This window comes from Cinclus cinclus, chromosome 4, assembly GCF_963662255.1.
Source record: "Cinclus cinclus chromosome 4, bCinCin1.1, whole genome shotgun sequence".
NCBI classification, from domain to species: domain Eukaryota; kingdom Metazoa; phylum Chordata; class Aves; order Passeriformes; family Cinclidae; genus Cinclus; species Cinclus cinclus.
Window position 1 is genome coordinate 73,196,123 of NC_085049.1, and position 16,140 is coordinate 73,212,262.

Below are 16,140 nucleotides of genomic sequence, written 5' to 3' on the forward strand. Positions count from 1 at the left end.
GCTAGTCCTCAGGTCCCCGGGCCCTGAATAAAGCACCGCACAAAACAACTTTGTTGATTTGTGTTTTACTCTTTGGGATCGGGCAGCAGTTTTTGGCGACCGCGGCAGGACTCCGGAGGTGGCTGGGGCGGTTCGCGAGCTGATCCACTCCACGCCGGCACCAGGTGATTCCTGGGGAGTCATCGACCCGCGCCCGACCCCGCGCCTGACGGACAACTGTAACAGGTAAGCCCGAAGGTGCTTTATTATTTGGTTTAGGTGCCTGCCTGATAAGTCGAGGCGGCGATCCTCGCAGGGTTGGGCAGAAGACGTCTCTGGTTGGTAAAGCCTAGGCGCCGACCGTTAGACGCGGCGAAAGCTGCGCAGGATCGGCACTTGCCCCTCGCGGCGTCGAGAAGTGGCAAGTTTGGTTGATTATTGGTTTATTGGTTAATAATTTGATAATCACTGTCTGTTGGTTTGTTGGTTAAATAATTTGATAATTAGTGTCTGTTGGTTTATTGGTTAGTAATTTGATAATCACTGTCTGTTGGTTTGTTGGTTGATAATTTGATAATCAGTGTCTGTTAGTTTGTTGGTTGATGATTTGATAATCAGTGTCTGTTGGTTTGTTGGTTAATAATTCGATAATCAGTATCCGTTGGTTTATTGGTTAATAATTTGATAATCAATATCTGTTGTAGCCGTGACTGTTGGAAGTGTGTTTGTGAGATAGTATTGTGTGATTGTGTTATTATGATGCCATTTAAAACGTTTAAAGCTTTGGTTCAATCTAATGAAAAGATTCCGGAAAATACTCCGTTAGGATGTTTGTTGGGGCGTTGGAAAAGAGAAGGGTTCCATCAAGAGTTAAAAAGGGAAAGGATGATTGATTATTGTAATCATTGGTGGCCACAATATGAAACTGGAAGTTCGGGGTGGCCCCTTAATGGGTCTATTGACCCTGGTGTGATATCCCCGTTAATGCAGTTTTTACGGGAAAATGAAAAATGGGATGAGATTCCTTATTTGGATTTGTTTTATACCCTAAAAGGCAAACCCGAATGGCAGAAAGAATGTGGTATTATGGTATTACAGGTAGAGGAACAAAATTGTCAAGGTTGTAGGCAAAGGAATAGGTGTAATGGTTGTTTGACAAAGCTGACAAGCCAGGAAGAGGACCTATCTTTGCTTGTAGCTCCTAGTGCCCCTCCTGCAGAATTAGCTTCGGAAGAGGAAGATAGTGATAAAGAAGAAAGAGAAATAATACAAACCCCAGAAATGGGGAAGGGCTCCCAGGAATCGATAATACCTTGTCCTGGGGAGCCATCTCCCGGTCATACCCGTAATATACCGAGAACCCCTATTGCAGAAAGAACTAGACAAGGGAGGAAAAATAGGGAAAAACCCCAACTGATAGCCCCTTTAAGGGAAGCTATGGGACCTCAGGGTGAGAAGGTGTTTATTAAAGTCCCGTTCTCACCTGGGGATCTGATAATTTGGAAACAAGCAGCAGGGTCATACCGGGAGGATCCGGACAAGGTTGCTCGAGTGGTAAAAATGATAATAAAAACACAAAATCCTGATTGGAATGATTTACAGGTGTTACTAGATACCTTGATGGATTCAACTGAGAAAGAGATGGTGTTACGGGCAATGACAGAACGAGCCAGGGAAATGTTGAGGGTACAAATGATGGATGGAACTCTAAATGACTTGGTCCCGAGAGAGGACCCCGGGTGGGATCCTAACACCAGTCGGGGTTGGAAAAGACTTCAAGTTTATCAAGAATTAATAATAGAAGGGATTAGAACGGGGATGCCAAAAACAATGAATTGGTCAAAACTGTATTCCATAAGACAGGATAAAAGTGAGTCCCCGTCAGCATTCCTGGAGCGGCTGAAGGAAACTGCACGCAGATTTACTAATTTAGAGGTTGATGGGGAGGCAGGGAAATTACAGTTGGCTTTGATTTTTATGGGGCAATCTCAGGATGATATTAGGAAAAAGCTGCAAAAGTTAGAAGGGGAGGACACTCGGAACCTAGAGAAAATGCTAGAAGTGGCATGGAAGGTATATAATAATAGAGAAAAAGAGACAGCAAAGAGACATCAGGCAAATATTTTAGCAGTATTGCAACATGCTACGGGAGGAAGCCCAAGAGGACGAGGACGGGGCCGGGGTGGTATGGGTCGAGGAAGGGGCATAATTCAGCAGAATTTGGGAAGGGGAGCAATGGGAGGATTGGGAAATCCCTTCGGGGGGCAAGGAAAATTGGGTCCTAATCAATGCGCCTTCTGCAGACAGTTAGGTCACTGGAAAAATGAATGTCCAGTCAAATGGGGAATGGGTAATGTGGGAAATGTAAATCCTATGGGAAATGCAGGAGCTACCACGGGGCCGGTAGATGTCGCTCAGGCATTTGTGTTAGGCAACTATCAAAATCAGAGCTGACTAGATCAGGATCTGAAGGTAGTATTGGAGGTAGGGGGACAAGAACGAGAATTTAGAGTTGATACGGGAGCAACACATTCGGTTTTGAATACAAAATTAGGGTTATTAAGTGATGCAAAAATTCAAGTAATAGGGGCAACTGGGCAAGTAGAAGAGAGGACATTTTTGCAGCCGTTAGACATAAAATTCGGGGGAAAAGAATTTGATCATCAATTCCTGTATATGCCTAATTGCCCAGAGTCACTGTTTGGAAGGGATCTGTTATCTCTTCTAAATGTGAGAATATTATTTGAAGGAGGACGAGTGAAATTAGAAATTCCTGATAAAGAAATATCTAGACTATTTGTGATTAAGGAGGTAGAGCCCACCCCAATTCCTGAAGAGGTTGAACAGGCAGTGGTACCTTGGGTTTGGGAAACCGGCACTCCAGGTAAGTCTAAGGCAGCTCAACCAGTAGTGGTTGAGCTAAAGGAGGGAGTCCAACCGGTAAGGATTAGACAATATCCGATTAAGTTAGAAGCTAGGAAAGGAGTAGCCCCCATGATTGCTCAATTCTTAATCCAAGGTATTTTGCAAGAATGTGAGTCAGAATTTAATACCCCAATTTTTCCAGTACGAAAACCCAATGGTAAATATAGGTTAGTTCAGGATCTGAGAGCTATAAATAATATAACCAAGGATATCCACCCAGTGGTGGCAAACCCCTATACTTTGTTAACATCTGTGTCTGAAAGATTTCAATGGTTTACAGTAATTGATTTAAAAGATGCTTTCTTCTGCATCCCTCTGGCATTTGAAAGTAGGAAATATTTTGCATTCGAGTGGGAAGACCCTGACTCTGGCCGGAAGAAACAGCTTACTTGGACACGACTTCCGCAAGGATTCAAGAATTCCCCCACAATATTTGGGAACCAGTTAGCCAAGGAATTGGAGGAATGGAAAACAACACAGGTAAAAGAATCTCCCTTTTCTCATGTAATACTTCAATATGTAGATGACATTTTTCTGGCCACAGAAGAAAGGGACATTTGCCTAAATTTAACTATAAGCTTATTGAACATGCTAGGCCAGGCTGGATATCGGGTCTCGAAAGAAAAGGCCCAACTCATCCGGACAAGTGTGTTATATTTGGGCTGTGAAATAACACAAGGAGTAAGGCGATTAGGAGCAAATAGAATTGAAGCCATCTGCACCATACCTATTCCCCGAAATCATCAGGAACTAAGATCCTTTCTAGGAATGGTAGGATGGTGCCGGCTGTGGATACCGAATTTCGGACTCCTGGCCAAACCCGTATATGAGGCACTAAAAGAGACACAGTTACGGTGGGACAAGCCACAGCAGAATGCGTTCCAAGGGCTAAAGCAAGCACTAAAAGAAGCCCCGGCATTGGGACTACCTGATTTAACTAAGGACTTTCAATTATATGTAAATGAGAGACAGAGACTGGCTTTAGGAGTACTCACGCAAAAGTTGGGATCATGGAAGCGTCCGGTCGGCTATTTTTCGAAACAACTAGATGCAGTCAGCTCTGGATGGCCGTCCTGTTTGCGAGCCGTGGCAGCTACTGTACTATTGATTCAGGAATCAAGAAAATTGACTTTGGGTAAGAAAATAGAAGTGTTTGTGCCTCACATGGTGATAACAGTTCTGGAACAAAAAGGGGGGCATTGGCTGTCCTCCAGCAGAATGTTGCAATATCAAGCAATATTAAGGGAACAAGATGATGTTGAGCTAAAAGTAACTAACCATATCAATCCAGCAGAATTTCTCCGCAGTGAGCAGGAAGAAGGCGAATTGACCCACGACTGTGTGGAAGTCATTGAACAAGTCTTCGCTAGCCGCACTGACCTGAAAGACGTGCCATTGGAGTCTCCGGACTGGGAACTGTTTACAGATGGATCCAGTTTCGTCGAGAATGGGACCAGGTATGCGGGTTATGCGGTGGTAACGCTTCTCCAGGTCGTGGAAGCTAAAGCCCTCACCCCGGGAACATCAGCGCAGAAAGCAGAGATTGTGGCTTTGATTCGCGCCTTGGTTTTGAGTCAAGGAAAGAAGGTAAATATATGGACTGACTCTAAATATGCATTTGGAGTTCTGCATGTCCATGGAGCATTATGGAAAGAAAGAGGACTGTTAAGTTCTCAAGGGACATCTATAAAACATCGAAACGAAATCCTATCTCTTTTGGATGCTGTGCATAAACCAGCTGCAGTAGCAGTAATGCATGTGAGAGGACATCAGAAGGAAGAAGGAAAAATTTTCCAAGGAAATAATCTAGCAGATGCTACTGCTCGGAAAGTGGCACGTGAGGTTTGGACACAATTGGCATTGATTCCGACAAAGGTAAGCCCAGTCACTCCTCACCTAGAGCAGAAGCCCGATTACTCCTTAGAAGATGAAAGACTGGCCAGACTTGTGAATGCCCAGAAGAACGCGCTAGGGTGGTATGTGACCGACATAGGGCAAGTATTAGTACCTGTCAAGATCATGAAAATAATTTTAGAAGCAGAACACAACAAATGCCACTGGGGGGCAGAGGTATTGGTTAAATTTTTAAAGAAAGAAATCATTTCTAACCAGATGTTGACTTTAGCTAAACGAGTTAATGCAATGTGCCCAGTCTGTATAAAGAACAATCCTGTAGTGAGGAAGCAGATTCAATTAGGAAAATTACAGGTAGGACCAGAGCCAGGTGATTATTGGCAAGTTGACTTTTCAGAGTTGCCCAGGGCTCAAGGGTACAGATACCTTCTGGTATATGTATGTACTTTTTCGGGATGGCCCGAGGCTTTTCCGTGCAGAACTAACCAGGCTAAGGAGGTGGTCAAAACCTTATTAAGGGAAATTATTCCTAGGTTTGGAGTACCCCTGGGAATTTCATCAGATAGGGGACCACATTTTGTGGCCGGAATAGTACAAAACATAGCACGAGTGCTCGATGTTAAATGGAATTTACATACCCCATGGAGACCTCAATCAAGTGGGCAGGTAGAAAGAATGAATCAGACATTGAAAGGTCAGATTAAGAAAATCTGTCAAGAAGCTAAGATTCAATGGCCGCAAGCATTACCATTGGCTTTGTTAAGAATCAGGATTAAACCCAGGGAAAAGGTAGGAGTAAGTCCATATGAAATACTATATGGCAGACCATATCATGCAACAACATTAAAAGGTGATCCTCACGTGGTTGGGGACCAAATGCTCTTTAACTATGTTCTATCTCTTAACAAGACTCTTACAGCTTTGAGAGGTGCTTTGCAGTGGAATCGCCCTCTGCCGCTGGAAAATCCAGTCCATGACATCCAACCAGGAGACCGGGTGTATGTAAAGAACTGGAGCACGGACCCCTTGAAGGAATCATGGGAGGGTCCACGTCAGGTGATTATGACAACCTTCACGGCGGCAAAAGTCGAGGGCATCAACAACTGGATCCACTACACCCGGATCAAGAAAGTCCCTACTCATTGGGAAGTGCAGCCACTGTCTTCCACCAAGATGGTTATTCGAGCCAAACCCACCGACCCAAGGCCTACATCTTAATCATTGGACTGATCATGTCATGTCAAGTAACTTTAACTCATGAATCTGTTGTGATTACTGTTCTAGAGCCGGTGACTATGGCGGTTGAAGGAATGAATGTAAATCTGACTTGTTCATTCACCAATGACCAGGGAGCTGGATCCGAAGAAGTCAATGTAAGATGGAAAAAGGATATGGATTGGGTAGACACAGGTATTGTCACAACTTGGGATATGAAAACACAAATGGGAAACACTACCCTACAATTGATAAATGTAACTTCGGGATCTGAAGACAAGTATTTATGTGGAGTCTGGATCAGAGATAGTTTCGACTACGGTAACTTGAAATTACGGGTAATGTCATTATTAGGGGATGGTACCAAGGAGGGGGATGTTGAGGTCATTCCAACCTCAACCTATGTAGACATGTGGGACAGTCCTCCTTTGCGAATGAATTGTACTTTCCGATTGAAAAACGAGTGTGAATATGGGATACAAGTTAAGTGGTGGAGGGAAAATTCTCAGGGAATGTGGAATCAAATCAGCGAAGGAGTTAGCTGGTGGTCCGAAGGAACCGTGGGAGGAGGATGGTTAAATATTACTGATCTGAAGATTGGGAAATTCGGAAGTAGATACTTGTGTATAGTCTCATGTGGAGAAATGGGTGACTTTGGAATACGAAACGTCAGGGCTTGGTCGCATTTGAGAGGTGGAATCACTGGCCAACGTGGGGTCTATAGTGGGCGGGGACATGCAATAACTGCAGTTTATCTTAATAGCATCAGAGGAACTCACAGAAGAACTCGAGCCATAGATGTAACATTTCCCCGCAGTCAGGAACAGGAAAATTTGATAGTAGGATTAATTCGGGACTTTGGTAAAGTGCAGAATGTTTCCTCGATTACAGCCTGTTTACCTTTGCCACAGGCAGCCGGGGAGCCGATACCGTGGGGAATCATCCCAGTAAAAACTTTACCCAGGGCATTCGTGGATTTTACTTGGAGTTGTAAATTGATACCAAAGGAGTATGTAGAAAAGAAGGAAGGATGCCAATTAATTAGGAATATGTTGGAAAAAGATTGCCAGCAAATGCCAGGCTACTATGCGTGGGTTAGTAAAATGAACAAATGCATTGTGGAAGGACCAATAAGGGAACCCTGTAATAAGGTTTGGATGCAGGTAAAACGCACAAGAAATGAAGAAGTATGTCAAAACATTACGCAATCACAGTCTTTAGAAGACGATTGGGGAGCAATTTGGGGACCAAGTTTATTAGAGACATATAGTTACCTAGGAACTGTGAATTGGTGCATTGAATGGACAGGAAATAAGAACCAGACCTATACTAGAGTATTAACAACAGAGACAGCTCAGAGGACATCAACTGGGACAACAGAGACATGGAATTGTTCACGAGTTATTACTTGTGATACTCCAGAAGCAGAAATAGGTTTGGTACCAGTAAGAGTGTTACTCAAGTGGGGATGTGAATGTAGAGGGTACAATCATACAATTAGGGGAGAGATGGCCGGTAACAAACAAGTAGATTGCAAAACTACCACTATCAGAAGCCCTGGTAACTTGGTCTGGGTAATGGGACATGGGAAATGGACCACTCATATACCGATCGATGGGATGGTAACTCAAATAACTTTAGGAGTTCCTACCTTATGTCCATTCTGGAAACAATCTAAACTTAATAAACAAGAAATACAGGCCAGGCAAAGGAGAGACATAGGAGATGACATTATTGAAGAAAATGAGTGGCATGAACCGTCAGGGGGAGTAAAATTCGGATGGGCACTAGAATCTTTATTTGCACCTATCTCCACATATCGAAATAGGGAAATGTTGTATAGACTCCTGGGACAGACCGAAAGATTAGCAGCAGCCACCAAGAAGGGATTTAAAGATTTAAATTCACAATTACAGGCAACCACTCGGATGACATTGCAAAACCGGATGGCATTAGATATGCTGTTACTAAGAGAGCATGGAGTTTGTGGATATCTGCATGGGAAGACAGATCATTGCTGTATTCATATCCCAAATGTGACAAAGGAAGTAGAAAAAGATATAGATCAATTGGAGAATATTGAATCTAAAACTAGGGAAATAGCAAAAGATGCGGAATATAACTGGATTGGAGCAATATTCAGCTCTCTAGGGATCCAGGTCTCTGGTTGGATATCCTCAATTGTTCAATATGCAATAATATTGTTGATATTAATTGGAGTTGTGTATGGAGTTTACAGATGTCTTCTAGGAGTAATCACCAGAGAAGGAATTCATACCCGGAGAATAATGAAGGCTATGACCAGGAACGGACAACCGGCTGGGAACACACCGCCTCCTTCGTGCTTAGAGACGGTTACATGAAGAATGGAGGGAAGAAGTTGAGCATCCTTGCAGAAGATTGAAGGATGCTCAAAAGGGGGGAGTTGTTAGCATATACATATACATTTAATAGTTAGTGGTAGTAATGCTAAGGCTGCAGTTTGTAGCTAGTGCAAGGTAGGCCCTGGGAACTAAGCCAGGGAATGTGCTGAGCTACAGAATAATGAGTTAAGGGCCAGTGGGGCGAAGAAGGACCAACTGGTTATTTATAGGAACAGTAGGGAATTTACTGATGAAGTACAATAAACAGGTGTGGGATTAATCTATAGTTCTAGTTTAGACAAGCATGTAGGATTTATAACCGTTAGAAAGGTATCTTATTGTCTTAACTTAGGCAGGCGTGCAAGAGTTATAACCTTTAGAAATGTTATCTCGAAAATGACTGCTGCCTTTGATGTGAAGTATGTGGACCATAGCATGTAGCCATGGTGAAGCAAGATTTGTAAAAGGGTATAAAACTGTGTAAGATTCACTAAGGGGTTGGGACTTTGACTTTGGACGCTAGTCCTCAGGTCCCCGGGCCCTGAATAAAGCACCGCACAAAACAACTTTGTTGATTTGTGTTTTACTCTTTGGGATCGGGCAGCAACACCACAGGGGTTAAGAGAAGCAAGGATCCATTGTGACCCAATGGAGGCTAATAATCCCAGGATCCCATTTGTCACCCGGGGGCGTAAAAGGGCCAGGGATGAATTGTGACAGCATGGGGCCCAATAGAAACAAGGATCCATTATGACACCATGGAGGCCAAGAATCAAATGATTCATTGTGACATCAAGTGGCCTAAAAGGGCATGGGATGCATTGTGACACCACAGGGGTTAAGAGAAGCAAGGAACCATTGTGACCCAATGCAGGCTAACAATCTAAGAATCCCTTTTGACACCAGGGGGCGCAAAAGGACCACGGGTGAACTCTGACAGCATGGGGACCTATAGAAGAAAGGAACCATTATGACACCATGAAGTCCAAGAATCAAATGTTTCATTGTGACATCAAGTGGCCTAAAAGGGCTTGGAATGAATTGTGACACCACAGAGGTTAAGAGAAGCAAGGAACCATTGTGGCCCAATGGAGGCTAACAATCTAATGATCCCTTGTGGCACCAGGGGGTATAAAAAGGGCCAGGGATGGATTGTTACAGCACGGGGACCAATAGAAACAAGGATCTATTATGCCACCGTGGAGGCCAAGATTCAAATGATTCATTGTGACATCAAGTGGCCTAAAAGGGCATGGGATGCATTGTGACAGCACAGGGGTTAAGAGAAGCAAGGAACCATTGTGTCCCAATGGAGGCTAATAATCCCAGGATACCATTTGACACCAGGGGGCGTAAAAGGGCCAGCGATGAATTGTGACAGCATGGGGCCCAATAAAAACAAGGAACCATTATGACACTATGGAGGCCAAGAATCAAATGATTCATTGTGACATCAAGTGGCCTAAAAGGGCATGGGATGCATTGTGACACCACAGAGGTTAAGAGAAGCAAGGAACCATTGTGATCCAATGCATGCTAACAATCTAATGATCCCTGGTGGCACCAGGGTTTATAAAAAGGGCCAGGGATGGATTGTTACAGCACGGGGACCAATAGAAGCAAGGATCTATTATGCCACCGTGGAGGTCAAGAATCAAATGATTCATTGTGACATCAAGTGGCCTAAAAGGGCATGGGATGCATTGTGACACCACAGGGGTTAAGAGAAGCAAGGAACCATTGTGACCCAATGCAGGCTAACAATCTAAGAATACCTTTTGACATCAGGGGGCGCAAAAGGACCACGGATGAACTGTGACAGCATGGGGACCAATAGAAACAAGGAACCATTATGACACCATGAAGGCCAAGAATCAAATGGTTCATTGTGACATCAAGTGGCCTAAAAGGGCTTGGAATGCATTGTGACACCACAGAGGTTAAGAGAAGCAAGGAACCATTGTGACCCAATGCAGGCTAACAATCTAATGATCCCTTGTGACACCAATGGGCCTAAAAGGGGCAGGGATGAATTGTGAAAGCATGGGGCCCACGTAAAACCTGGTCCAATTCTGCCACCATGGAGGCCAAGAATCAAATGATTTATTGTGACATCAAGTGGCCTAAAAGGGCATGGGATGCATTGTGACACCACAGGGGTTAAGAGAAGCAAGGAACCATTGTGACCCAATGCAGGCTAACAATCTAAGAATCCCTTTTGACACCAGGGGGCGCAAAAGGACCACGGATGAACTCTGACAGCATGGGGACCTATAGAAGCAAGGAACCATTATGACACCATGAAGGCCAAGAATCAAATGGTTCATTGTAAGACCAAGTGGCCTAAAAGGGCTTGGAATGCATTGTGACACCACAGAGGTTAAGAGAAGCAAGGAACCATTGTGACCCAATGCAGGCTAACAATCTAATAATCCCTTGTGGCACCAGGGGTTATAAAAAGGTCCAGGGATGGATTGTTACAGCACGGGGACCAATAGAAGCAAGGATCTATTATGCCACCGTGGAGGCCAAGAATCAAATGATTCATTGTGACATCAAGTGGCCTAAAAGGGCATGGGATGCATTGTGACACCACAGGGGTTAAGAGAAGCAAGGAACCATTGTGACCCAATGCAGGCTAACAATCTAAGAATCCCTTTTGACACCAGGGGGCGCAAAAGGACCACGGATGAACTCTGACAGCCTGGGTACCTATAGAACAAGGAACCATTATGACACCATGGAGACCAAGAATCAAATGGTTCATTGTATGACCAAGTGGCCTAAAAGGGCTTGGAATGCATTGTGACACCACAGAGGTTAAGAGAAGCAAGGAACCATTGTGACCCAATGCAGGCTAACAATCTAATGATCCCTTGTCACACAAGGTGTTGTAAAAGGGCCAGGGATGAATTGTTACAGCATGGGGCCCAAGAAAAACATGGAAGCATTATGACACCATATAGACCAAGACTCAAATGATTCATTGTAACACCAAGTGGCCTAAAAGGCCATGGTATGCATTCTGACACCACAGAGGTTAAGAGAAGCAAGGAACCATTGTGACCCAATGCAGGCTAACAATCTAATGATCCATTGTGACACCAGGGGTGGTAATAGGGCCAGGGATGAATTGTGAAAGCATGGGGCCCAATAAAAACATGGAAATATTATGACACTATAAAGGCCAAGACTCAAATGGTTCATTGTAACACCAAGCGGCCTAAAAGGGCATGGGATTCATTGTGACACCACAGGGGCTTAGAGAAGCAAGGAACCATTGTGACCCAATGCAGGCTAACAATCTAATGATCCATGGTGACACCAGGGGTTGTAATAGGGCCAGGGATGAATTGTGAATCATGGGGCACAATAAAATCATGGAAATATTATGACACAAAATTGGCCAAGTCTCAAATGATTCATTGTAACACCAAGTGGCCTAAAAGGCCGTGGGATGCATTGTGACACCACAGGGGCTAAGAGAAGCAAGGAACCATTGTGACCCAATGCAGGCTAACAATCTAATGATCCCTTGACACACAAGGTCTTGTAAAAGTGCCAGGGATGAATTGTGAAAGCATGGGGCCCAAGAAAAACATGGAAACATTATGACACCATAGAGGCCAAGACTCAAATGGTTCATTGTGACATCAAGTGGCCTAAAAGGGCTTGGAATGCATTGTGACAGCACAGGGGTTAAGAGAAGCAAGGATCCATTGTGACCCAATGGAGGCTAATAATCCCAGGATCCCATTTGACACCAAGGGGCGTAAAAGGGTCAGGGATGAATTGTGACAGCATGGGGCCCAATAGAAACAAGGAACCATTATGCCACCATGGAGGCCAAGAATCAAATGATTCATTGTGACATCAAGTGGCCTAAAAGGGCATGGGATGCATTGTGACACCACAGAGGTTAAGAGAGGCAAGGATCCATTGTGTCCCAATGCTTGCTAAAAATCTAATGATCCCTTGTTACACCAGGGGGCCTAAAATGGCCAGGGATGGATTGTTAGAGCACGGGGACCAAGAGAATCAAGGATCTATTATGCCACCATAGAGGCCAAGACCCAAATGATTCATTGTAACACCAAGTGGCCTAAAAGGGCATGGGATGCATTGTGACACCACAGGAACTAAGAGAAGGAAGGATCCATTGTGACCCAATGCAGGCTAACAATCTAATGATCCATTGTGACACCAGAGGTTGTAATAGGGCCAGGGATGAATTGTGAAAGCATGGGGCATAATAAAAATATGGGAATATTATGACACCATGGAGGCCAAGACTCAAATGATTCATTGTAACACCAAGCGGCCTAAAAGGGCTTGGAATGCATTGTGACACCACAGGGGCTAAGAGAAGCAAGGAACCATTGTGACCCAATGCAGGCTAACAATCTAATGATCCCTTGACACACAAGGTGTTGTAAAAGGGCCAGGGATTAATTGTTACGGCATGGGGCCCAAGAAAAACATGGAAACATTATGACACCATAGAGGCCAAGAATCAAATGATTCATTGTAACACCAAGTGGCCTAAAAGGGCATGGGATGCATTGTGGCACCACAGGGGTTAAGAGAAGCAAGGAACCATTGTGACCCAATGCAGGCTAACAATCTAAGAATCCCTTTTGACACTAGGGGGCGCAAAAGGACCACAGATGAACTCTGACAGCATGGGGACCTATAGAAGCAAGGAACCATTATGACACCATGAAGGCCAAGAATCAAATGGTTCATTGTGACATCAAGTGGCCTAAAAGGGCATGGGATGCATTGTGACACCACAGGGGTTAAGAGAAGCAAGGAACCATTGTGACCCAATGCAGGCTAACAATCTAATGATCCCTTGTCACACAAGGTGTTTTAAAAGGGCCAGGAATGAATTGTTACAGCATGGGGCACAATAAAAACATGGAAATATTATGACACAATAGACGCCAAGACTCAAATGATTCATTGTAACACCAAGTGGCCTAAAAGGCCATGGGATGCATTGTGACACCACAGGGGCTAAGAGAAGCAAGTAACCATTGTGACCCAATGCAGGCTAACAATCTAAGAATCCCTTTTGAAACCAGGGGGCGCAAAAGGACCACGGATGGACTCTGACAGCATGGGGACCTATAGAAGCAAGGAACCATCATGACACCATGAAGGCCAAGAATCAAATGGTTCATTGTAAGACCAATTGGCCTAAAAGGGCTTGGAATGCATTGTGACACCACAGAGGTTAAGAGAAGCAAGGAACCATTGTGACCCAATGCAGGCTAACAATCTAATGATCCCTTGTGGCACCAGGGGGTATAAAAATGGCCAGGGATGGATTGTTACAGCACGGGGACCAATAGAAGCAAGGATCTATTATGCCACCATGGAGACCAAGAATCAAATGATTCATTGTGACATCATGTGGCCTAAAAGGGCATGGGATGCATTGTGACACCACAGGGGTTAAGAGAAGCAAGGATGCATTGTGACCCAATGGAGGCTAATAATCCCAGGATCCCATTTGACACCAGGGGGCGTAAAAGGGCCAGGGATGAATTGTGACAGCATGGGGCCCAATAGAAACAAGGAACCATTATGACACCATGGAGGCCAAGAATCAAATGATTCATTGTGACATCAAGTGGCCTAAAAGGGCATGGGATGCATTGTGACAGCACAGGGGTTAAGAGAAGCAAGGATCCATTGTGACCCAATGCAGGCTAACAATCTAATGATCCCTTGTGACACCAATGGGCCTAAAAGGGCCAGGAATGAATTGTGAAATCATGGGGACCAATAGAATCAAGGATCTATTATGCCACGGTGGAGGCCAAGAATCAAATGATTCATTGTGACATCATGTGGCCTAAAAGGGCATGGGATGCATTGTGACAGCACAGGGGTTAAGAGAAGCAAGGATCCATTGTGACCCAATGGAGGCTAACAATCTAATGATCCCTTTTGACACCAATGGGCCTAAAAGGGGCAGGGATATACTGTGAAAGCATGGGGACCTATTAAAACCTGGTACAATGACGCCACCATGGAGGCCAAGAATTAAATAATTCATTGTGACATCATGTGGCCTAAAAGGGCATGGGATGCATTGTGACAGCACAGGGGTTAAGAGAAGCAAGGAACCATTGTGACCCAATGCAGGCTAACAATCTAAGAATCCCTTTTGACACCAGGGGGCGCAAAAGGACCACGGATGGACTCTGACAGCATGGGGACCTATAGAAGCAAGGAACCATCATGACACCATGAAGGCCAAGAATCAAATGGTTCATTGTAAGACAAAGTGGCCTAAATGGGCTTGGAATGCATTGTGACACCACAGAGGTTAAGAGAAGCAAGGAACCATTGTGACCCAATGCAGGCTAACAATGTAATGATCCCTTGTGGCACCAGGGGGTATAAAAAGAGCCAGGGATGGATTGTTACAGCACGGGGACCAATAGAAGCAAGGATCTATTATGCCACCATGGAGGCCAAGAATCAAATGATTCATTGTGACATCAAGTGGCCTAAAAGGGCATGGGATGCATTGTGACAGCACAGGGGTTAAGAGAAGCAAGGAAGCATTGTGACCCAATGCAGGCTAACAATCCCAGGATCCCATTTGACACCAGGGGGCGTAAAAGGGCCAGGGATGAATTGTGACAGCATGGGGCCCAATAGAAACAAGGAACCATTATGACACCATGGAGGCCAAGAATCAAATGATTCATTGTGACATCAAGTGGCCAAAAAGGGCATGGGATGCATTGTGACACCACAGAGGTTAAGAGAAGCAAGGAACCATTGTGACCCAATGCAGGCTAACAATCTAATGATCCCTTGTGACACCCATGGGCCTAAAAGGGGCAGGGATGAATTGTGAAATCATGGGGACCAATAGAAGCAAGGATCTATTATGCCACGGTGGAGGCCAAGAATCAAATGATTCATTGTGACATCATGTGGCCTAAAAGGGCATGGGATGCATTGTGACAGCACAGGGGTTAAGAGAAGCAAGGATCCATTGTGACCCAATGGAGGCTAACAATCTAATGATCCCTTTTGACACCAATGGGCCTAAAAGGGGCAGGGATATATTGTGAAAGCATGGGTCCCAATTAAAACCTGGTACAATGATGCCACCATGGTGGCCAAGAATTAGATAATTCATTGTGACATCATGTGGCCTAAAAGGGCATGGGATGCATTGTGACAGCACAGGGGTTAAGAGAAGCAAGGAACCATTGTGACCCAATGCAGGCTAACAATCTAAGAATCCCTTTTGACACCAGGGGGCGCAAAAGGACCACGGATGGACTCTGACAGCATGGGGACCTATAGAAGCAAGGAACCATCATGACGCCTTGAAGGCCAAGAATCAAATGGTTCATTGTAAGACCAAGTGGCCTAAATGGGCTTGGAATGCATTGTGACACCACAGAGGTTAAGAGAAGCAAGGAACTATTGTGACCCAATGCAGGCTAACAATCTAATGATCCCTTGTGGCACCAGGGGGTATAAAAAGGGCCAGGGATGGATTGTTACAGCACGGGGACCAATAGAAGCAAGGATCTATTATGCCACCATGGAGGCCAAGAATCAAATGATTCATTGTGACATCATGTGGCTTAAAAGGGCATGGGATGCATTGTGACAGCACAGGGGTTAAGAGAAGCAAGGATCCATTGTGACCCAATGGAGGCTAATAATCCCAGGATCCCATTTGACACCAGGGGGCGAAAAAGTGCCAGGGATGAATTGTGACAGCATGGGGACCAATAGAAACAAGGAACCATTATGACACCAT

General features: G+C 44.7%; 1 protein-coding gene across 1 annotated transcript in view; it reads left to right on the forward strand.

The window, feature by feature from the left end:
• The window catches only part of LOC134043854 (uncharacterized), a 188,506-nt gene extending 182,530 nt beyond the window's left edge, over nucleotides 1-5,976 (forward strand). The window contains exons 4-8 of the mRNA XM_062492588.1: nucleotides 87-218; nucleotides 2,864-4,674; nucleotides 4,780-4,898; nucleotides 5,057-5,112; nucleotides 5,729-5,976. Of these exons, the coding sequence (XP_062348572.1) occupies nucleotides 87-218; nucleotides 2,864-4,674; nucleotides 4,780-4,898; nucleotides 5,057-5,112; nucleotides 5,729-5,976 (2,366 nt within the window). The remainder of the gene's footprint in view (nucleotides 1-86; nucleotides 219-2,863; nucleotides 4,675-4,779; nucleotides 4,899-5,056; nucleotides 5,113-5,728) is intronic.
• Nucleotides 5,977-16,140: the final 10,164 nt, after the last annotated feature.